The sequence below is a fragment of the Monodon monoceros genome, unplaced genomic scaffold (assembly GCF_005190385.1).
Source record: "Monodon monoceros isolate NGI ecotype Baffin Bay Population unplaced genomic scaffold, NGI_Narwhal_1 Super_Scaffold_20, whole genome shotgun sequence".
Lineage (NCBI taxonomy): Eukaryota > Metazoa > Chordata > Mammalia > Artiodactyla > Monodontidae > Monodon > Monodon monoceros.
In genome coordinates, this window is record NW_021703777.1 from 61,579,222 (window position 1) to 61,602,364 (window position 23,143).

At 36.7% G+C, this 23,143-nt stretch overlaps 1 protein-coding gene across 1 annotated transcript in view; it reads right to left on the reverse strand.

The window, feature by feature from the left end:
* The window catches only part of THEGL (theg spermatid protein like), a 65,532-nt gene that overhangs the window by 26,343 nt on the left and 16,046 nt on the right, over nucleotides 1-23,143 (reverse strand). Inside the window, exons 3-6 of the mRNA XM_029235967.1 lie at nucleotides 22,491-22,521; nucleotides 10,454-10,519; nucleotides 8,217-8,345; nucleotides 4,704-4,841 (exon numbers count right to left, since the gene is read on the reverse strand). Coding sequence (XP_029091800.1) covers nucleotides 4,704-4,841; nucleotides 8,217-8,345; nucleotides 10,454-10,519; nucleotides 22,491-22,521 — 364 coding nt within the window. The remainder of the gene's footprint in view (nucleotides 1-4,703; nucleotides 4,842-8,216; nucleotides 8,346-10,453; nucleotides 10,520-22,490; nucleotides 22,522-23,143) is intronic.

The window sequence follows — 23,143 nt, forward strand, 5'->3', positions numbered from 1 at the left end:
AGTTTTGGGGTTTTTTATTCTATTAATTTGGTGTATTACATTGATTTTAGTATGTTGAACTCAACACATTCTTGTATTCCTAGAATAAATCCAACTTGGTCATGGTGCGTAATTATTTTTATATATTGTTTGATATGCTTTGGTAGTATTTTGGTGTGGATTGCTGCATGTATATTTGGATTTGGTTTGGTAGTATTTTGGTATGAATTGTTACACATATATTCATAAGAAATATTGTCTGTCATTTTCTTCTCTTGTCATTACAAACATTTTTTGGTTTGGTATCAGGGTAACATGGACCTCATGGAATGAGTTGGGAAGTGACCTACCTTTTGGAAGAATCTGCAGGATTGGTCTAGGTCTTCTCTAAGCATATCATTGAATTCATCAATGAAGGCATCTGTTCCTGAGCTGTTCATAGGAAGTTTTTAAAAAGTATTAATTAAATCTCTTTATTTGTTATGGGTCTGGTGAGATTTTCTATTATTCAGTCAGTTTCAGTGGTTTGTCTTTCTAGGAATTTGTCCATTTCGTTTATGTTATCTAATCTGTTGGCCTTACAATTGCTCATGGTAATCCCTTATAATACTTTTTTCTCTCTATAAGATCAATTTGCAACCCTTCCTTTGCAAATGATTCCTTAGAAAGGTCCCTTCTTTCTTTCATGATTTTAGTAATTTGAGCCTTCTGTCTTGTTGTCTTGATAAGTATAGCCAAAGGTTTGTTTTGTTGATCTTTTCAAAGAGCCAACTTTCAGTTTTGTTGATTTTCTCTGTCTTTCTGGTTTCTATTCATTTCCACACTAATCTTTATAATTTACTTCTTTCTGCTTGTTTGAATTAGTTTGCTTTTCCATTTGTAATCTCTTAAGATGGAAGATTAGGTTACAATTTGCAATCTTTTTTATTTTTTATGTAGGTATCTTCAGCTAAAATGTCCCACTAATCACTACCTTAGCTGTATCTCATAAGTTTTGGTATATTGTTTTCATTTTATTAATATCAAAGTGAGTTATTCTTTGACCCATTGTTTGTTTAGGAGTGTATTTAATTACACATATTTAAATTTTTTCTTCTGCTATTGGTTCCTAATTTCATCATTGTGGTCAGAGAACAGATTTTTTATGAATTCAATTCTTATAAATTTATTGACATTTGTTTTATGACCTAATACATGATCTATCCTAGAGAATATTCCATGTGCACTTGAGAAGAATGTGTGTTCTGCTATTGTTGGGTATAGTGTCCTATAAATGTCAATTAGATATTTTTGGTTTATAGTATTGTTCAAGCCTTCTATTTCCTTGTTGATCTTCTGCTTGTTATTCTTTCTATTATTGAAAGTACAGTATTGAAAAACTGAACTTGTTGAATTATCTATTTCTCTTTTCAATTCTACCAGGTTTTGCTTCATCTATTTTGGGTTCTTGTTGTTAGGTATATATATGTTTATAATTGTTATAGTTCTCTAATGGATTGACCATTTCATTACTATAAAATGTCCTTCTTTGTCTTAAAGTCTAATCGTCCAATATGAGTATATCCACTCACTTTAGTTAGTTTTCATAGTATATCTTTTGTCATTCTTTTCCTTTCAGCTTATATATTTCTTTGAATCTAAAGTATGTGTCTTATAGACAGCATACTACTGAGGACGTTCTTTTAATCCATTCTGTCCCTGCCTTTTGATTGGACAGTTCATTTGCATTTAATGCAATTACTCATAACATGGAACTTATGCTTGCCATTTTGCTTTTGTTTTTCACATGTTACATCTTTTTATTCCTCTATTCCTCCATTCCTCCCTTCTTCCATGTTAGATATTTTCTAGTGTACCCTTTAAATTCCTTGTTATTTCTTTTACTATATTTTAAAAATTATTTTCTTAGTTGTTACCCTGTATATCTTAACTTATAACAATCTAATTCAGATTAATATCACTCCATTCCCTCCCCTCTTTGGGCTGTTTTTTAATACATTGTATGTCCATCAACACAGATTTATAATTATTGCTTTATGCAGTTGTCTTTTTTTTTTTTTTTTGCCCATGCCACGCGGCATGTGGGATATTCATTCCCTGATCAGGGATTGAACCTGCGCCCCCTGCATTGGGAGCATGGAGTCTTAACCACTGGACTGCCAGGGAAGTCCTATGCAGTTGTCCTTTAAATTATGTAGGAGAATAAAAGGGTTACAAACAGAAAAATACAGGTATACTATCTTTTATATTTACCTATGTAGTTAACTCAATTTTATTTCTTTATTTCATGTGGATTCAAGTTATTGTCTAGTGTCCTTTCATTTTAGCCTGAAGGACTCCCTTTAGTATTTACTGTAAAGCAGGTCTGCTGTGATGAATTTTCTCAGTTTTTGTTTAACTGGAAATGTCTTAATTTCTTTTATTTTTGAAGGATAATTTTGTTAGCTAGAGTATTCTTGGCTGACAGTATTTTTCTTTCAGTGCTTTAAATATGTCATGCCACTGCCTTCTGGCCTCTATGGTTTCTGATGAGAGGCCACCTGTTAACCTTATTGCAGATCCTTTGCATATGATGAGTCACTTCTCTTGCTGCTTTCAAGATTCTCTCTTTGTCTTCAATGGTGGACAGTTTGATTATGATGTGTCAGGTTGTAGATCTTTTTGAGTATATCACACTTGGAGTTTGTTGAGTTACCTGGATGTGAAGGTTGTTTTTCATCTAAGCTGGGAAGCTTTTGGCCATTGTTTCTTTAAATATTCCTTCTGCCCCTTTATCTCTCTACTCTCTTTATGAAATTCCCATTATCAATATGTTAATACCCTCGATGCTGTCTTACAGGGCTTTGAGGCTTTGTTTATTTTATTTTATTCTTTTTTCTTTCTGTTCCTCAGACTTGATCATCTTCACTGACCTATCTTTAAGTTTGCTGATTCTTTCTTCTGACTGCTCAAATCTACTGTTGAGCCCTCTAGTGAATCAGCTAAAATATATGTCACAAAGTCCAGGCTCATGTAGTACATTTATTGGACAACCCTGTGTGTCTTCATTAAGCACTTGCATTTTCCCCCCATACAATTCTGAACAAGCTTGGTTATCTGTTTCCAGAGCACAAAAGATCAGAAAAGAGGCTACTTAGAGACTATGCTCCCAATAAAAAGACAAATGACAGGAAAACTATGAAAAGTGAATATCATAATCTGAAGAGGTCAGACCACTTAGCCTAAGCAATGTACTTCATACTTAAACACTTTCTGAGAGGTTTACCAAATTAAATCATTATGTGATAGTTGATGTTCATAATAAATATCTCAAGCCAATGGAAAAAGGTTACATGTATGTTCAGTATCAAAAGAATCTCCTTAGGAAAGCAGGGAAACAAACTTCTAAAAATACAAGAAGTTTTAGCACTCAAGGGGGTTTCACTTATATGAAATGTCAATCTCAGATGTCTCAAAAATTGGTAACAGATAATTAAAGTATTCTTCTAGTTTATAGATACAGATATTTACCAGATTTACATGCATATTCTAACTAACTTAACAGATTTTATTTAATAAACTGACAAATAAGCAAATTTTGTGGAGGAATTGGGCCACTTTTGCTGGATTCTATGATGGAAAAAGACTCAAGTTGTCCAGTTCAACCTATGCCTGAATACAGGAATCTTTTCTAAAATCCATGTATAGTCATCATTCCAGTTTGTGCTTGAACATTTTCAGGGATTTGGGTGGAGTTGGCAGTTGACCCTTCCAAATAAACGCCTCCATTACTGCATAGCTACCAGAAAGATTTTTCTACACTTAGCTGACATCAGCTGCTCTGTAAATTCCTTGTTCTACTTCTAGTTCTAAGTAATTTTACTTTGACTTCCCTTTCCTCTTTCAGATGCTGACCCTTGAAACATAGCTATCACTGCTACTTAGGTGTCTTCTCTAAGCTAAACGTATTATTTCTCTTAACTATTGTTCATATAACATAGCTTCCAGAAGAATCAACATCTCATTCGTCACCTCTGAATAGTCTCAAATTTATTATCAGTTTCTTCAGGTATAACATCCATAAGTGGACACATATATGTAATGTGTTCTGATTAAAGTAGTGTACAGTAGTACTATCACACTCCACACTTGGTGGAACGTGTACAGTGTACATATTCCACTAATGCAACCTAACATTTTTTCCAATAACCTTATCACAATCTTAACTCCCATGTGGAAAGTAACACCTAAGCTCTTTTTTTCTTTGGCCATGCTGCGTGGCTTATGGCCTTTTAGTTCCCCCAGCAGGGATTGAACCCAGGCCCTCAGCAGTGAGAGCATGAAGTCCTAACCAGTGGACCACCAGGGAATTTCCTAATCTGTCTTTTAAAGACAAGGAGAATTTCAGAATTTAAAGCAGAAGGAAGAGCATTTGCTGTCACAGAGGCGTAAGAGAACATGAATTGAAAAAACCTGTAATGTTTCATTTGCATATTTTTAAATTGGCTGACAGTGGTAAGTTCCGTGTGAATTTTAGCTTCACTACAATTTGAGTCAAATGTAATTATTGATGATGATCTTCTGATTACCCACAATTGCTGCAAATATTTGATTTTTCACCCTGATGCTTTGAAACACAAGTGGACTTCTATTTTATGAAATTGCATACACTAAAATTAGAACAACAATATTGTGACATTCACCAAATTAGATGAGAATTTATGGAGATTCTCAAGGTACTTTACCTATTTATTAGATACCCTTTCTTGAATCTGTTGGGCTGTGCCAGCTTCTGGATCCTTTTGGAAGGTTGGCAAAACAGTGCAGGAGAAGGGATCTCCCAGATTACAGACTCTCTACCGCAGCTGTAATAATACTGAACCCTGCAAGTCGTAAAAGAGAAAAGAAGTGAACGAAACAGGCATGAATTCAAATTACCATAGTAATTTCCAACACTGACCCCCACCCCCCAGGTCTAGGGGAGTGGATATGACAGTTTATCCCTTCGCTGCTGAGCTATTTTCTACATAGGGAGAAATTAGAAACAGTTATAAGCCATCAAGTTTTCAGCTGTCTTCTAATATCCTATGCTAAAACAGACAATTTTCTGTAATAAAGTTCATTTTCTAAATAGACCAAAAATTACCCTGATGAAGAGAAAATTTGCTGCTTTTTAAATAAAATATTTTCTTTAGCATCTATATAGACAATTTAAATATTTTTACTAAATTTTTAGTTAATAGGATAAATTACATGATGCTTTTCTTTATGTTAAAGACCTCTGAGCTTAGGAATAAATGCTACTTGATCATGGTTTGTAGATTATTTAATCATTATCAGGTTTTGTTTATTAAGATTTTATTTAAGATAATAATATTGTTCTTCTTATCACTCCTGCCCTTCAATCTTTCCTTTATCAAAATATTATCATTAGTGGAAAAAGAAGTGATATTGACTACTTTAACCTGGCGTTAATTTAGATTGTAGTCCCACTCCTGCTTCTATTATTTTCCAAAGGACCTCTGCTCCTTTAGGACATTCATAGATATGGCTCTTCGTTCATCTGCCCAGGCTTCTGTCTGCTGGTTGCTAATATAAGCCTTGGTCTGGGTTTAAGCCTGTATTTCCCTTGCTTTTGACCACTCAGACTTGAGACCCATCTATACCATCACACATCTGCTTTTAAGGGCCTTGAGACTATGCAGCCCTGGCTCTACTGCCTGACAGAACTGACTCAGCCACTGCCACCCACATACACAGCCAAGTTCTGACAGGCAGAGAACCTCCAGCACTTACCTGGGATTTGCCTTTTGCAGGAACTGGGAGTTCAGTTTGGGAATTGGAGACAGAGAAGGAAGAGGTGATTTTGAACAGGGGGGCATTTGGAAGAGATCAGACCCAAGAAAGGAGGGCACAGTGGGTGGAAGGAAGGAGTGAGCAGCACAAAGGTAAGATGCTCTTGGAGAGTAGGGCAAAGGGTAGAAGTCCAAGAAGCAAATAAAACAAACAAACAAACAAAAAAAACCCAAAAAAAAGAAGAAGAAGAAGAAGAAAGATGGGAGGACACCAGAGACATAACTCAATTATTCAACATTCTCTGAGGTGGGAGTGGTTAACACCAAACCATAATACTTATGCCTTAGTCTGCCAACAACTAGAAGTACATGAGTGTTCTAGAAGATGGAGAAAATAATACATCTTATGGTGGTTAGGAAGATTAAATAAGAGAATATAAGTCATTTTATTAAGTTACAAAGCACTATTCAAATAAAATTTTATTAACTAACTTGTATATTAATTCTAAATTTCATGTGTACATATCTTTTCTGCTTATAGATACTGTATATTAATAGAATGTATAGCTGCTGCCTTTAGGTGCTTCTCTTGTCTTGTAGTCATTCACACATCCAAGTCTCACCATTCCATCAATGTAGCAGGTACTCAAATATTATTTTAATATAGAGTACTCTGCATTTTTCTCATTGTAAAAGAGATAAATATTCATTATAGAAACTTTGTAAGAGCAAGAAAAGTTTAAGAGAGAAAAACAAAAAGCATATATTATCCTGCCATTCAGAGACAACAATACTTTAGAAAAATATTTCCTGACTCATACACTCAATACTTATTGAACACCAGGCACTGTTAGGCACTAAGGAGAGAGCAGAAAGTAAGACAGACACAATCACTGCTTTCCTGGAGCTTCTTCTCTATGTTGGGAGGAGAATAGCAAAAATTCGGTAGATAGTTGTGATAAGTGCTATGAAGGGCATTGACTATGCAACAGAGATAGAGGCTTTCCGAGTAGGTCTGTGAGGAGGTGGAATGTTATATGGAGAAGAGCAGTCAGGAAAGTCCCTCTGAAAAGCTGAGACCTATGCTGAGACTTAAGGACCAGAAAGTCTTAGTCATTGTAAGCACTGCAGGCAGAGGGAGAAATATGAATAAGGTCTTGAGATGGTAAAGATCATGACATGTTTGATGAATAAACATTATTAAAAATAAAAAGAGGATCATATCATAATACAGTTTTCTATTTAATTTTTTTCACTTAATATTATAGCATAAGCATTTCCAACATATAAAAAAGCAGCAAACATATAAAAGCAGCAAATTATTACCAATAATGAGAAAAATCAATCCCTAGAAACAGACCCACAAATGACATAGTTTAGAATTAGTAGGCAAGGAGATTAAAAAATTGAGCAAGTAGAGATGAGATATAAAAAATACCCAAATTGAACTTCTAGTGATAAAAACTATGACACATGAAATAAAAATTACCCTGGATAGGATTAATAGTATATTATACACTACAGAGAAAATGGCTAGTGAAAACACAGAGAGAAATAAAACAGAAAGAGAGGGAAAGGGAACAGATTCAATGAGCTGTAGGACAAATCCAAGCAGCCTAATGTGTAATTGGAGCCCACAGAGAAGAAGTAATAAATACCAATTCTATACATTTTCCGATTGATTCTATGAGGACAGCATTGCCATAAACAAAGACATTACAAAAAACAAAGGTATTACAAGAAAACTGCAGACCAATATCCCTCATGAACACAGATGCAAAAATTCTAAAATTTTATTGGAACACAGGCATTCTCGGTTTACACATGTCTGTAGCTGCTTTCCCAGAGTTGCAGGTATTTAATGGCCAACTTTATATCTGGCCCCTTCCAGAAAAAGTTTGCTGACTTTTGACTAAAGTTGTATAGTGAAAGAGGAGAGAAATGGCTACCTCAATTATCATGGAAACCAAACTTCAGATAAATAATAGCATCTTCACTTTTTTCTTTACTTTAACCTCCCTCACTGCCTGTACCCATCTTCCCTACACCTCACCATCTTTCCTCAAAGAGCCAACCAGCAGAAAGTCCAGTCATTCAACAAACATGCACCAAAAACAAATTTGCAATGGGCGTCAAAAGTCTTAACATTATTACCTTTAGATGCCCTAATTAACTTATGGTAACCACGCCCATGGGTGGTATACAAAATTCACAGTTTCATGCACAAATAAGTTCATCCACAACAGTGTTATATATAGTACATATCCTTGCATACTACCCTTATTTTATTAAAAAATCAAAATTGTGATAAGCCAAGACACTATAAAATATAATACAAGTCTGCAACAGCTAAATATTAGATGTTGCTCTGGAAAAGTTTTACTGTAGCATCAGATTGGAAACAGATATAGAATCCCTAATCTCCAATAAATTTTGTGTTCCTGATAACACACAAATACTAACCTGTTAGGTACATATCCGTGGGAGACTTCCTTAGGCTGGGCAAGGTTCTCAAGTCTTTTGGTCAGTTGAGCCTTCAAAGCATTCCGGGAAACAGGGCGAATAGGATCTTGATTTCCCCAAAACAGTTTTCTGTTAAAAAGCAGAAAAATATAATGGTAAGAAATTCACTGCTAATTGGCATCTTAGAAATGGCTCTTGATGTCTTCTCTACTAATTTTACTTCACTTCAAGAACTATCTCTATTACAAAATTTTACAGTTTCCAGACATCAGAAGCTGAATAAACTACTTATGGAAGTTAAAACAAGAACAAGACTGTTTTATCTACTGTCTTAAAAGATGCTGACCAAAAATGAACCTATTAGAGATAGTTCTATTTCTGCCAACATGTAATTAACACTGTAATTTATAGTCAGGTCAGCAAAAAATGGGCATGCCACTTATCTACACTGTGCTCCCAGTTTGGGTAAAGCACTGTACCAGGTGGTCAGACCTAATCAACTCCCAAAGGCCCCACCTCCAAATACCATCACACTGGGGGTTGGGATTTCAACATATAAATTTTAAGGGGACATAAACATTCAGTCTATATCATCTGATAAAATACTGGTATTCAAAATATACAAAGAACTCTTAAAATTCAACAATAAGAAAACAACCCCATCAGTGGGCAAAAGATCTGAATAGACACTTTACAAAAGACAATATACAGATGGCAAATAAACATATGTAATACGCTCATCATCATGTCATTACAGAATTGCAAATTAAAATAATGAGATAGCACTACACACCTATTAGAAGGGCTAAAATATAAACCACTGATGACACTGTGGAGCAACAGGAACTTTCATTCATTGCTGGTGGGAATAGTGCAGACACTCTGGAAGACAGTTTCGTAGTTTCTGACAAAGCTAAGATCATATTCTTACCATATGATCCAGTAATTGCACTCCTAGGTATTTACCCAAATGAGGTGAAAACTTGTATCTACACAAAACCTGCATATGAATATTTATAGCAACTTTATTCAAAACTGCCAAAAATCAGAACCAACCAACATGTCCTTCAGTAGGTGAACAGATAAACTATGGTACATCCAGACTACAGAATATTACTCAATGCTAAAAAGAAATTGCTACTGAAATGAAAGCCATGGAGGAACCCTAAATGCATATTTCTAAGTGAAAGAAGCCTGTCTGAAAAACTTACACATTGTACAATTCCAACATTATATGGCATTCTGGAAAATGTAAAACTATAGATATAGTTAAAAGATCAGTGGTCACCAGGGGTCTGAAGAAGAGGGAGAGAGGGAAGGGATCTATAAGTGGAGCACAAGTAATTTTTAGGGCACTGAAACTATTCTGTATAATAATGTAGTAGTGAATATATGACATTATGCATTTGTCAAGACCCATAGAACTGTACAAAACAAAAAGTGAACCCTAATGTAAACTACAGACTTTTGTGAATAGTAATGTGTCAATATTCATTCATTAATTGTAACAAGTGTATCACATTAATGCAAGATAATAATGTTAATAACAGGGGAAGCTAGTGGGTGGTAATATAGAAACTTTCTCCGTACTTCTCTGTACTTCTGTTGAGTTTTTCTGTAAATCTAAAACTGCTTTAAAAAATAAAATCTATTAATTAAAAAAATAAAAAAGCAATAGGAGATCAGACAAAAGAAAAAAAAAATCAGGCTTCACTCGGGAGCCAAAAAAGAAAAGGGGGAGTCCTGTGACCAAAAGTGGAAAGACAGTGGGTCCAGCCTGCTGGAAATCTAGAACACAGGTATGCTCTAGGCAGAGGCTTAGAGACAGCAGGACCAGCTGTTAGAAGCAACAAACTTGAACTTGGAGGATAGACACAAGTGTTTCACGTGAGTGTGGAATAATGCCCTGGGACAGTGGTTCTCAAACCTGTCTGCGTATTGGAATCATCTGGGGAGCTTTTAACACTCCTGAAGCCTATGCTGCACCCTAGGCCAAATGAGTCAGGATTTCTGGGAACAGGACTCAAGCATCAGTCAGTTTGAAAATTTTCCAGGTGATTGCAGTGTGCAGTCAAATTTGAGAATCAATGACCTAGGGTTTGCCTTCTATGTGTTGACTCAACTGAGGTGAAAATATTGATTCAGTGGATCCAGTTAGTGGACAGGTAAGAATAATACTTACCTACTTAATGTAAGGAATACATCATCACACACAAGACTACATAATATTGCCTTACCTATCTGGGGCTCCCCATTGTTTCTTAGGCCTAGAAAGATCTTGAATTCTCTTCCTAGAAAAAGAACTAACAAATACCAGATAATTAATTCAAAGAGAATGTTTAACAAATATGATTACATTAGATGACTCCCACTCAAACAAATCTCATTAGAGGGAGAAAGAAAAACCAATGTCTTATTTAATGTGATTTTTTTTTAATTTTCTTTTTTTTTTTATGTAGCAGGTTCTCATTAGTTATCCATTTTATACATATTAGTGTATATATATATCAATCCCAATATCAATGCCACTTTCTCCCCTTGGTGTCCATAAGTTTGTTCTCTGCATCTCTGTCTCAATTTCTGCCCTGCAAATCAGTTTATCTGTACCATTTTTCTAGGTTCCACATATATGCGTTAATATATGACATTTGTTTTTCTCTTTCGGACTTACTTCACTCTGTATGACACTCTCTAGATTCATCCACGTCTCTAAAAATGACCCAATTTTGTTCCTTTTTATGGCTGAGTAATATTCCATGGTATATATGTACCACCTCTTCTTTATCCATTCGTCTGTCAACGGGCATTTAGGTTGCTTCCATGACCTGGCTATTGTAAATAGTGTTGCAATTAACATTGTGGTGCATGACTCTTTTTGAATTATGGTTTTCTCTGGGTATATGCCCAGTAGTGGGATTGCTGGGTCGTATGGTAATTCTATTTTTAATTTTTTAAGGAACCTCCATATTGTTCTCCATAGTGGCTGTATCAATTTACTTTCTCACCAACAGTGCAAGAGGGTTCCCTTTTCTCCACACCCTCTCCAGCATTTGTTGTTTGTAGATTTTCTGATGATGCCCATTCTAACTGGTGTGAGGGGATACCTCATTGTAGTTTTGATTTGCATTTCTCTAAAATTAGTGATGTTGAACAGCTTTTCATGTGCTTCTTGGCCATCTGTATGTCTTCTTTGGAGAAATGTCTATTTAGTTCTTCTGCCCATTTTGGGATTGGGTTTTTTTTTTTTTAATATTGAGCTGCATGAGCTGTTTATATATTTTCAAGATTAATCCTTTGTCTGTTGATTCATTTGCAAATATTTTCTGCCATTCTGAGGGTTGTCTTTTCGTCTTGGTTGTAGTTTCCTTTGCTGCGCAAAAGCTTTTAAGTTTCAGTAGGTCCCATTTGTTTATTTTTATTTTTATTTCCATTACTCCAGAAGGTGGATCAAAAAAAGATCTTGCTATGATTTACATCAAAAAGTGTTCTTCCTGGGCTTCCCTGGTGGTGCAGTGGTTAAGAGTCTGCCCGCCAATGCAGAGGACATGGGTTCGTGACCCGGTCTGGGAGGATCCCACATGCTGCGGAGTGGTTGGGCCCGTGAGCCATGGCCGCTGAGCCTGCGTGTCCGGAGGCTGTGCTCTGCAACGGGAGAGGCCACAACAGTGAGAGGCCCGTGTACCGCAAAAAAAAAAAAGAGTATTCTTCCTATGTTTTCCTCTAAGAGTTTTACAGTGTCCAATCTTACAATTAGGTCTCTAATCCATTTTGAGTTTACTTTTGTGTATGGTGTTTGGGAGTGTTCTAATTTCATTCTTCTACATGTAGCTGTCCAGTTTTCCCACCACCACTTATTGAAGAGACTGTCTTTTCTCCATTGTATATCCTTGCCTCCTTTGTCATAGATTAGTTGACCATAGGTGCATGGGTTTATCTCTGGGCTTTCTATCCTGTTCCATTGATCTATATCTCTGTTTTTGTGCCAGTACCATATTGTCTTGATTACTGTAGCTTTGTAGTATAGTCTGAAGTCAGGGAGTCTGATTCCTCCAGCTCCGTTTTTTTCCCTCAAGACTGCTTTGACTATTTGGGGTCTTTTGTGTCTCCATAAAAATTTTAAGATTTTTTTGTTCCAGTTCTGTAAAAAATGCCATTGGTAATTTGATAGAGATTGCAGTGAATCTGTAGATTGCTTTGGGTAGTATAGTCATTTTCACAATATTGATTGTTCCAATCCAAGAACATGGTATATCTCTCCATCTGTTTGTATCACCTTTAATTTCTTTCAGCAGTGTCTTATAGTTTTCTGCATACAGGTCTTTTGTCTCCCTAGGTAGGTTTATTCCTAGGTATTTTATTCTTTTTGTTGCAATGGTGAATGGGAGTGTTTCCTTCATATCTCTTTCAGATTTTTCATCATTAGTGTATAGGAATGCAAGAGATTTCTGTGCATTAATTTTATATCCTGCAACTTCACCAAATTCATTGATTAGCTCTAGCAGTTTTCTGGTGGCATCTTTAGGATTCTCTATGTATAGTGTCATGTCATCTACAAACAGTGACAGTTTTACTTCTTCTTTTCCAATTTGTATTCCTTTTATTTCTTTTTCTTCTCTGACTGCTGTGGCTAGGACCTCCAAAACTATGTTGAATAATAGTAGTGAGAGTGGACATCCTTGTCTTGTACCTGATGTTAGAGGAAATGCTTTCAGTTTTTCACCATTGAGAATGATGTTTGCTGGGGGTTTGTCATATAGGGCCTTTATTATGTTGAGGAAGGTTCCCTCTATGCCCACTTTCTGGAGAGTTTTTATCATAAATGGGTGTTGAATTTTGTCAAAAGCTTTTTCTGCATCTATTAAGATGACCATATGGTTTTTATCCTTCAATTTGTTAATATGGTGTATTACATTGATTGATTTGTGTATATTGAAGAATCCTTGCATGCCTGGGATAAATCCCACTTTATCATGGTGTACAATCTTTTTCATGTGTTGTTGGATTCTGTTTGCTAGTATTTTGTTGAGGATTTTTGCATCTATATTAATCAGTGATACTGGTCTGTAATTCTCTTTTTTTGTAGTATCTTTGTCTGGTTTTGGTATCAGGGTGATGGTGGCCTCACAGAATGAGATTGGGAGTGTTCCTTCCTCTGCAATTTTTTGGAAGAGTTTGAGAAGGCTGGGTGTTAGCTCTTCTCTAAATGTTTGATAGAATTCACCTGTGAAGCCATCTGGTCCTGGACTTTTGTTTGTTGGAAGATTTTTAATCACAGTTACAATTTCATTACTTGTGATTGGTCTGTTCATATTTTCTATTTCTTCCTGGTTCAGTCGTGGAAGGTTATACCTTTCTAAGAATTTGTCCATTTCTTCCAGGTTGTCCATTTTATTGGCATAGAGTTACTTGTAGTAGTCTCTTAGGATGCTTTGTATTTCTGCGGTGTCTGTTGTAACTTCTCCTTTTTCATTTCTAATTTTATTGATTTGAGTCCTCTCCTTTTTCTTGATCAGTCTGGCCAAAGGTTTATCAATTTTGTTTATCTTCTCAAAGAACCCGCTTTTAGTTTTATTGATCTTTGCTATTGTTTTCTTTGTTTCTATTTATTTCTGCTCTGATCTTTATGATTTCTTTCATTCTACTAACTTTGGGTTTTGTGTGTTCTTTCTCTAGTTCCTTTAGGTGTAAGGTTAGATTGTTTATTTGAGATTTTTCTTGTTTCTTGAGGTAGGCTTGTATAGCTATAAACTTCCCTCTTACAACTGCTTTTGCTACATCGCACAGGTTTTGGATCATCGTGTTTTCATTGTAATTTGTCTCTAGGTATTTTTTTACTTCCTCTTTGCTTTCTTCAGTGATCTCTTGGTTATTTAATAACGTATTGTTTAGCCTCCACGTGTTTGTGTTTTTTACGTTTTTTCCCCTGTAATTCATTTCGAATCTCATAGCGTTGTGGTCAGAAAAGATGCTTGATATGATTTCTATTTTCTTAAATTTACTGAGGCTTGATTTGTGACCCAAGATGTGATCTATCCTGGAGAATGTTCCATGCGCACTTGAGAAGAAAGTGTAATCTGATGTTTTTGGATGGAATGCCCTATAAATATCAATTAAATCTATCTGGTCTATTGTGTCATTTAAAGCTTCTGTTTCCTTAGTATTTCTGTTTGGATGATCTGTTCATTGGTGTAAGTGAGGTGTTAAAGTCCCCCTCTATACTGTGTTACTGTCTATATCCTCTTTTATAGCTGTTAGCAGTTGCCTTATGTATTGAGGTGGTCCTATGTTGGGTGCATATATATTTATAATTGTTATATTTCTTCTTGGGTTGATCCCTTGATGAATACGTGGTGTCCTTCATTGTCTCTTGTAACATTCTTTATTTTAAAGTCTATTTTATCTGATATGAGTATTGCTACTTCAGCTTTCTTTTGATTTCCATTTGCATGGAATATCTTTTTCCATCCCCTCACTTTCAGTCTGTATGCGTCCCTAGGTCTGAAGTTGGTCTCTTGTAGACAGCATATATATGGGCCTTGTTTTTGTATCCATTCAGTGAGCCTGTGTCTTTTGGTTGGACCATTTAATCTGTTCACGTTTAAGGTAATTATTGATATGTATGTTCCTGTTACCATTTTTTTAATTGTTTTGCATTTGTTTTTGTAGATCCTTTTCTTCTCTTGTGTTTCTCACTTACAGAAGTTCCTTTAGCATTTGTTGTAGAGCTGGTTTGGTGGTGCTGAATTCTCTTAGCTTTTGCTTGTCTGTAAAGCTTTCGATTTCTCCCTCCAATCTGAATGAGATCCTTGTTTGGTAGAGTAATCTTGGTTGTAGTGTGTTCCCTTTCATCACTTTAAATATGTCATGCCACTCCCTTCTGGCTTGTAGAGTTTCTGCTGAGAAACCAGTTGTTAACCTTATGGGAGTTCCCTTGTATGTTATTTGTCGTTTTTCCCTTGCTGCTTTCAATAATGTCTTTAATTTTTGCCATTTTGATTACTATGTGTCTTGGCGTGTTTCTCCTTGGCTTTATCCTGTATCAGACTCACTGCGCTTCCTGGACTTGGGTGGCTATTTCCTTTCCCATGTTAGGGAAGTTTTCTACTATTCTCTCTTCAAATATTTTCTTGTGTCTTTTTTCTCTTGCTTCTCCTTCTGGGACCCCTATCATGTGAATTGTTACGTTTAATGTTGTCCCAGAGGTCTCCTAGGCTCTCTTCATTTCTTTTCATTCTTTTTTCTTTATTCTGTTCCACGGCAGTGAATTCCACCATTCTCTCTTCCAGGTCACTTATCCATTCTTCTGCCTCCGTTATCCTGCTACTGATTCCTTCTAGTGTATTTTTCATTCCAGTTATTGTATTGTTCATCTCTGTTTGTTTGTTCTTTAATTCTTCTAGGTCTTTGTTAAACATTTCTTGCATCTTCTCGATCTTTGCCTCCATTCTTTTTCTGAGGTCCTGGATCATCTTCACTATCATTATTCTGAATTCTTTTTCTGGAAGGTTGCCTATCTCCACTTCATTTAGTTGTTTTTCTGGGGTTTTATCTTGTTCCTTCATCTGGTACATTGCCCTCTGCCTTTTTATCTTGTCTATCTCTCTGTGAATGTGGTTTTTGTTCCACAGGCTGCAGGATTGTAGTTCTTCTTACTTCTGCTGTCTGCTCTCTGGTGGATGAGGCTATCTAAGAGGCTTGAGCAAGTTTCCTGATGGGAGGGCCTGGTCACCACTGTATTCTTCTTATTGGGCCACAGAACCACATCAATTTATTTGATTCAAAGTAGATACTTTGTCCTAGAGTATGTAGGCACCATCCTCAAAAAGAATTATATCTGAGCTGCTGCTTCAGCTGTGCCTTCGGGAGGTTGTTCCATCATTCAGTGAGGCCAGCAGCTTCTCCAAAGTCCGCAACTCCACACTCCAGAGGCCCTCCTTTCCACATGCTCTATTTTATGTGATTTGAAGAGTGCTAAAAAGTGCAAAGTATTCAAAAATATTGTGGACCCAAAATACTCACTTCTAAAATCATTAAAAATACAGTACATAATAAAACAAAGATAATATATATACAATATAACCAAGAGCATATTGTCTCCAGAAGAGCCCAGGTAAAATGCACACTTAATGGCAAACTCCCACAATTTTCATATTAAGTAATTTAAGTAATTTTGTAAATGGCTTGATGGCATTGGATTCTGAAGAGACTGCATAGATAAATTTCAGACAGAATATCTGGCTTTGAGAAAACTATGAAACAGGCAAAATATACTCTGGGTACTGCTCATCCCCTGTTCTGCCCTACTCTGCTCCCTTGGACCTTCCCTGACTATTCTGAATCCACTGATAGCAGACACAGTTTGTGCTCCCCAAGTATCCATGTAATCCTTTACATTTCCCAGCCTCCTTTGCGGTTGTTTGAAGCCACGTGACCAGTTATGTCTACGTTCAGCGGAAGTGTTGGGTATCACTCCAGGGCAATGCACTTAAGAACTAGTGTCCTGGCGGGGGGGATGGGGAGGGATAAATTGGGAGACTGGGATTGACATATATACACTACTATATATAAAATAGATAACTAATAAGAACCTACTGTATAGCACAGGGAGCTCTACTCAATACTCTGTAATGACCTATATGGGGAAAGAATCTTAAAAAAAAAAAAAGAGTTGATATGTGTATATGTATAAGTGATTCACTTTGCTATACAGCAGAAACTAACACAACATTGTAAATCAACTATACTTCAATAAAAAATTTTTTATAAAAGAGAGAGAACTAGTGTCCTCCTCCTCCCTCTCTCTTTTCCTGTTGCAGTGACCCTAGAAACTACATATTCTGTACAGCACAGCCAGCTAACTCACACTGGATCGTGACATGAGGGGTAAATAAACTTTTATTGCATCAAGTCATTGAGAGTTTTGTACCTTGTTTGTTACTGCAGCATTGCCTATCCTATGCAGACTAATACACCACATATTTTACTATAGCTCATGTTATAATTATTTATGTACTTGCTTGGAGTTTGAAGGACCCAATAAATAACAACCCTTTTTGCCTACCACAATTAGTAACTAACTGAAAAATAGGCACAGAAGTCAGACAAGTAGAAAAAAAATACGTTCTCTGTTATTGATAAGATGATATTGAAGAGAGTCCTGCAGATCCCTGACATCCCTGTATTGAACTTGTCCCCCAAGGCTGCAAGCCTCCCCCTTCAGAGGCTGTTTGCTATGTGACAGAAAGCAGATCACAAAGATCATTCAGTGTAGATAAGCAGGTCCCAAAGAGAGAGGACCCAGAAGTGACCAGTTCTCTCTCCCAATCCCATCAAACAAATGTCACTTCTACCCCCTGGGGGGTCTAATTATGGGATAAGGAAAGAGGCCAGAATTACTCAAGGAAACTGCTTCTATGTACAAAAAGGCAGGTGAGAGGAAAAGCATTCTCCCTAACAGTTGCCTGAGCTCTCTAATAGGCTCTAAACTCTTTATGTTAAAATAAGCTCTGGCCCTGCCTGGTGTCAGGTAGGATTCGGGCAAACCCTTACATGAAGTCTTCCTAATTAAATGGTGATTGATGCATCATGAAGCTCCTTTTAAAAAGTGGGAGGAGGCAAGGGGGGATTAACAGGAACTCCCGAGGTTGTACAGTCACAAAACTGGGCCAGCCATCCTGAAGATCAAGCTGAAATCTTTCAATCAGTTTATCTATTTCCATGTTACTCTCTGTTTAATTCAACAACTTTTGTTGTCCCTCAGCCTTTAGTAATGACTTATTTGCCCCTTAATGCCTTGCCTTAGCTGTGCTAGCAGAGAAATGCAAGTCAGGATTCTAGGCACACACCCAGGCCACAGTATTAACAATGGAACATTTCCCCTGAGGCCAGTGTGATGGTGGCAGCACTCAATCTTAGAAACATGGAACGTTTGATCCAACCATTTTTCTCATGTAAGAGATTATTATTCCAGTACCAACAATGGATATTCTGTGTTTTCTTATTTTTAAATGAAGTGCTATTTTCTTATCCCGGAGCAAGTTACTTAATTCTCTCAGCTTTCATTCATCTGTTCAACAAATATTTATTGAGCACTTACTATGTAACAAGTAGTGTTCTAGGACTGAGAGTATATAGGGGAACAAAACAGACAAAATCTTTGCCCTCAAGTCAGGGCGGAAAGACAATAATGAAAAAATAAATACATAGTATATAAGATGGCAATAAGAGCTACAAAGAAAAATAAAGTCAGTAAGGGGATGAGGAGTATGTAGAGGGGAACAGGGTTGCAATTTTAAATAGGGTGGTCAAAGAAGGCATCACTGATCAGCTTATATTTGAACAAGGATAAGGTATATAAACTTTTCAAGAAAAGATCGTTCCATTGAAGCAGTGATAGCAAGTGCAAACACCCTGGGGCAGAAGCATGCCTATATGTCTGAAAAATAATAGGAGGCCAGTGCAGTTAGCCTCATTTGTAAATAAAAATAACTATATCCATCTTGGAGGGTTATGTACCTAGCACATTCTAACCATGGAGTGAGTACTCAATAAATGTTAGTTCCTTTTTCCTTTCTCATTCACAGCACCTAGTATGATACCTTGCATGTATAATAGTAAATGCTCAGTAAATGCTAATTGAATTGAATTGAATTGGTATTTAGTTGTTTAAAATATAAACTGAGTTTAAGCATCTTATACGGGAAAATCATGGAACCATCAGTAAACCAGATAAAGTAATACATTTAAGATTGTTTAAACTGTGTTATCACTCAAAGAGTTTGCTAGGTAAAATACAGGTTTGAAGGCAGTAAGAACAGTATACCGCTTCTACACCCTTTTCCCCCAGTGTCATATTCTGGACTCTTCTAACTACCCCCTTTCCTATTGCAACTAACCTATCTGCATTTTGTCCCTCAGGACTACTCTGATGCTTACCTCAAGGGTTCCCAGCCTAAAGTTCCCCAAACCTTAGGAGATCTATGAAGACAATAATGGGAGTCCACAACCTTTAGAACATCTCAGAAAATCAAATGGAATCTGACACCACCAACAGGCTGTTGAGGCTCCCCAAAACACCAAATTTGTTTCTGAACTATGTCAACTCCATACATTACTTCACGCTGATAGAAGACTCTGTTTAGTACTTTTGCATGTCCTTAATTTTTTTTTAAGTTAACAAATATAATGAACAATAACAACAAAAAATATTTCCAAACATGAAATCGTGGTGGTGGATTGAGATAACCAAAAGATCCTTTCGTGGTGAAAGTTTGAGATCTGCTATGTAATTGATACAATGCACTCCCTAAGACATGTTACTGTCAGGAAACAATGAAGACACTGTCCATTGCTAGAAGGAAAAAAAAAAAACCCAAAAAAACTACACCCTTACTCAATAAAAGAATGGTTTTGACATGTAGGTACTGTTTGAGCCCTGCTGAGACAGTCTGAGCCAACTTTCCAGGGGAGGTGGCTAGGTAGAGGAAAACAGCAAGCCTTAGTGCAGACAGAACATTTTATTATATATTAATCTTTGCAAGCAAGTCAGCTGCTGGCTCCCATCATCACCTCCAAGCCAAGATTTCCCTCCCTACCTTTTCTTCATCAGCTAAACAATATTCTTTTAATGTATCATTTTACACAAGACAGTTGACATTTTCCTCGTTTATTCCTACAGATACTTAAATTGGATTGTTACTTCAATTGCAAATTATCTCATTAACATCTGCTAATCCTATGTGGAGGTCTGACTAATATCTCTCCTTTTCATTCACTTATTGTGCATTATGTCACCATAGCTACATCTGCAACCTACATCTCTTCATCTTAAGGCAGGCTTCCCTTCTCTCTCGGGTATTATATTACCTCACAATGTCTAGTCGTGATCCTGTGCAGAAACAAGAGAATGTGGTCGAAGGATTTTAACTCTTGAAGGCAAATTTTTTTTGATGAGGATTCCCTTGCTGTTCCATGTCTTCATTGATAATTAGTCTCCTATAGTTTGACAACAGCTAAGAAAGTTTTGGAAATCCTTACCTTAGGTGCAGAGCAATAAATATATGTTTATATAGCAACAATTATGGAAATCATTTCAGATCTGAATTGATTGGGTAACTCAAATAATTCTCTCTTTCAGTCAAAATGCTCTTTTACACTTGACTATTTTGCTTATATTCAGAAAATATTTTCTTTTATAACAATCAGGTACAGCACATTTGTTTAACAAGATTATTTGAGAGGACTGGGACACGGATAGAAAATGGAGATAGAACAATTTTCTCACAGAATCAAACCAAATTAAGCAATAAAACAAAAGCAATAAGTAGTAAAACAGCAAAAACAAAAACATTTAAAAAACACTCTCTTGGGCTTCCCTGGTGGTGCAGCAGTTGAGAGTCTGCCTGCCGATGCAGGGGACATGGGTTCGTGCCCCGTTCCGGGAAGATCCCACATGCCGTGGAGCGGCTGGGCCCGTGAGCCACGGCCGCTGAGCCTGCGCGCGTCCGGAGCCTGTGCTCCGCGACGGCAGAGGCCACAACAGTGAGAGGCCCGCGTAACGCAAAACAAACAAACAAGCACAAAAAAACAACACTCTCTTCAGTCTTTTTTTAAGTATAAAAACTTACCAGGTGTAAACGATTTCACTATCTAGTAATTGGAGAGTCTGCTCATTCAGCATACCTTTATTGGAAGTAATTTGGTATTTTAAGTGGATATTCAGTAATACTTAGTAAATGTTAGTTCTACCAGATCTTCTACTCAGCCATCATACAACCTTGGGAAAGTGATATAATTTCTCTTAATTTCATTTTCTCTCAGTAAAATCTAGTTGATTATATCTACCTTATTAACTTCTCAGGATTCTTGTGAGAAAAAAAAATCTTTTTAAACAGCAAAGTATTACATAAAAATAAGGTAGCAGGTGCAATGGTTGAGAGTCCGCCTGCCGATGCAGGGGACACGGGTCCGTGCCCCGTTCCGGGAAGATCCCACATGCCGCCGAGCGGCTGGGCCCGTGAGCCATGGCCACTGAGCCTGTGTGTCTGGAGCCTGTGCTCCGCAACGGGAGAGGCCATGGCAGTGAGAGGCCCGCGTACCGCAAAAGAAAAAAAAATAAAAAAATAATAAGGTAGTAGTATTTAATACCTAAAAGAGGTGAGGAAAAAACAACTAGAAAGCATAGTAAATAGAAGATGCAAAATAAGTGTAAGGCCAACTGGCCCGAGGCAGGGGAACACAATCAGATTCACAGGTTGCATCAGACCGAAATTCTCCGCACCACCCAGTTCTAGGAACTGACCTGGGGACTTTGAACCCAGCCCAGCCTTCCCGCCTTTCGAAGGGCGGGACCAACGGTCCCCCAGGATACCCGAAAAGACCACCAAATAAGGAATACCCTGCGCCCTCCCAGATTCACCACACCCCTTTCCCTTCTTCCCCTATAAAATCTTGCCCAACCCTCGCCCGGGTGCGACTTCTCCGGCCCCTTTCTCTCGGACCAGTGAACCTCGCCTGGGAGCGCTCCCTAATAAAGCTCACTTGAAGCTTTCCTCTGTTTCGTGGTGCCGTTTGTTAAGATCCGACCTTACAATAAGTCTAACTAATAATAAATGTAAATGTTAAACAAACAATATGAATGGTTTTAACTGACTTATTAAAAGAGTAGATAAAAATAAAATCTGATATTATTTACTTCTCATCTATATGAGCCACTGACATGAACCCTTGGTATTTTCTCTTTAATGATTCTATGCTGTTACCTCTTCTAAGTATATCTTAGCCAAACCAAGAGTAAGCATTTATTTTCAGGAGGCATCTAGTTTATACACTGTATGTACACACATACACACGTTTTTTTTCATAGAGGTCACTTTCTTGAAATTTCAATAGCTACTGAATTTGAATTAGAGGCAAGAGGAGACTGGGATACATTAACTTGGAGCTTCACAAAATCTATGACATGAGATTGTCAGTGCAGAATCCCAAGTCCCTTAAAGGTTCAGCCCTATTATGTGACACACATAGCGTTGAGCAAACAAGTAAGCACTGAGCGAATATAAGAAGAGTTCTCCTAAATCTTCATTTTAATCACTTTATCTCTCTTCTTTCCTTTTTCCCACAGGAATTAACATGAGAAAAGGGCCTTATGACAAAGGGAAAGCATAGGAATCTTCTCAAAACCCCCAAGACAGGCCTTCACCTCAAATGCCCCAGATTGAGTGCCCCATTCAGCTAGTAAAGTCTGGGAAAATGGTACTATATCTATAGTCTTACCATTTCCTTACAAAGTCACAGGGACAAGGATCTGCAAAAAGAAAAGTAAAAGCAAAAATTAGATTAGTAAGAATCAAATATATGATAAAAATAGCTATCACAAATCAATAAATAAAGGAGCTAGGAAAAGTAACTATTTAGGGAAAAGACCAAATTAAATATATCACACTACTTTATCAAAGTAAACCACAGGTAAATCAAAGATTAAATTTAAAAAAAATTGAATTAGAGCAAAAATAAGAGAATACCTACTTAATCACTGGATTTTAATCTGCATTAAAGGTGACAAAAGATACAGAGGAAACATACAGATTAAAATATTTCAAACAAAACTTCTGTGTGTCAAAAAATAAAACTTAGAGAGAATAAAAACTTGGAGAAATATTTGGTAAAATGATAAAGGCTTTATAGTCTTAATAACTGAAGAGTATAAATGGATAGATGAATAAGGAGAACACTAAGGAAGGTGTCAAAAGTTAAATGGACAAAGAAGAGGAATTCATCTATGGAGACACAAAGGGCTAATAATCATAAGAAAAAGTTCAAACTTGCTTGTAATCAAAACAATGCAAATAAAAAATGAGATTTTTAAAAACTATCAAATGAGCAAAATTTTTTTACAAAGGATAACAATGCAGGGACTTCCCTGGTGG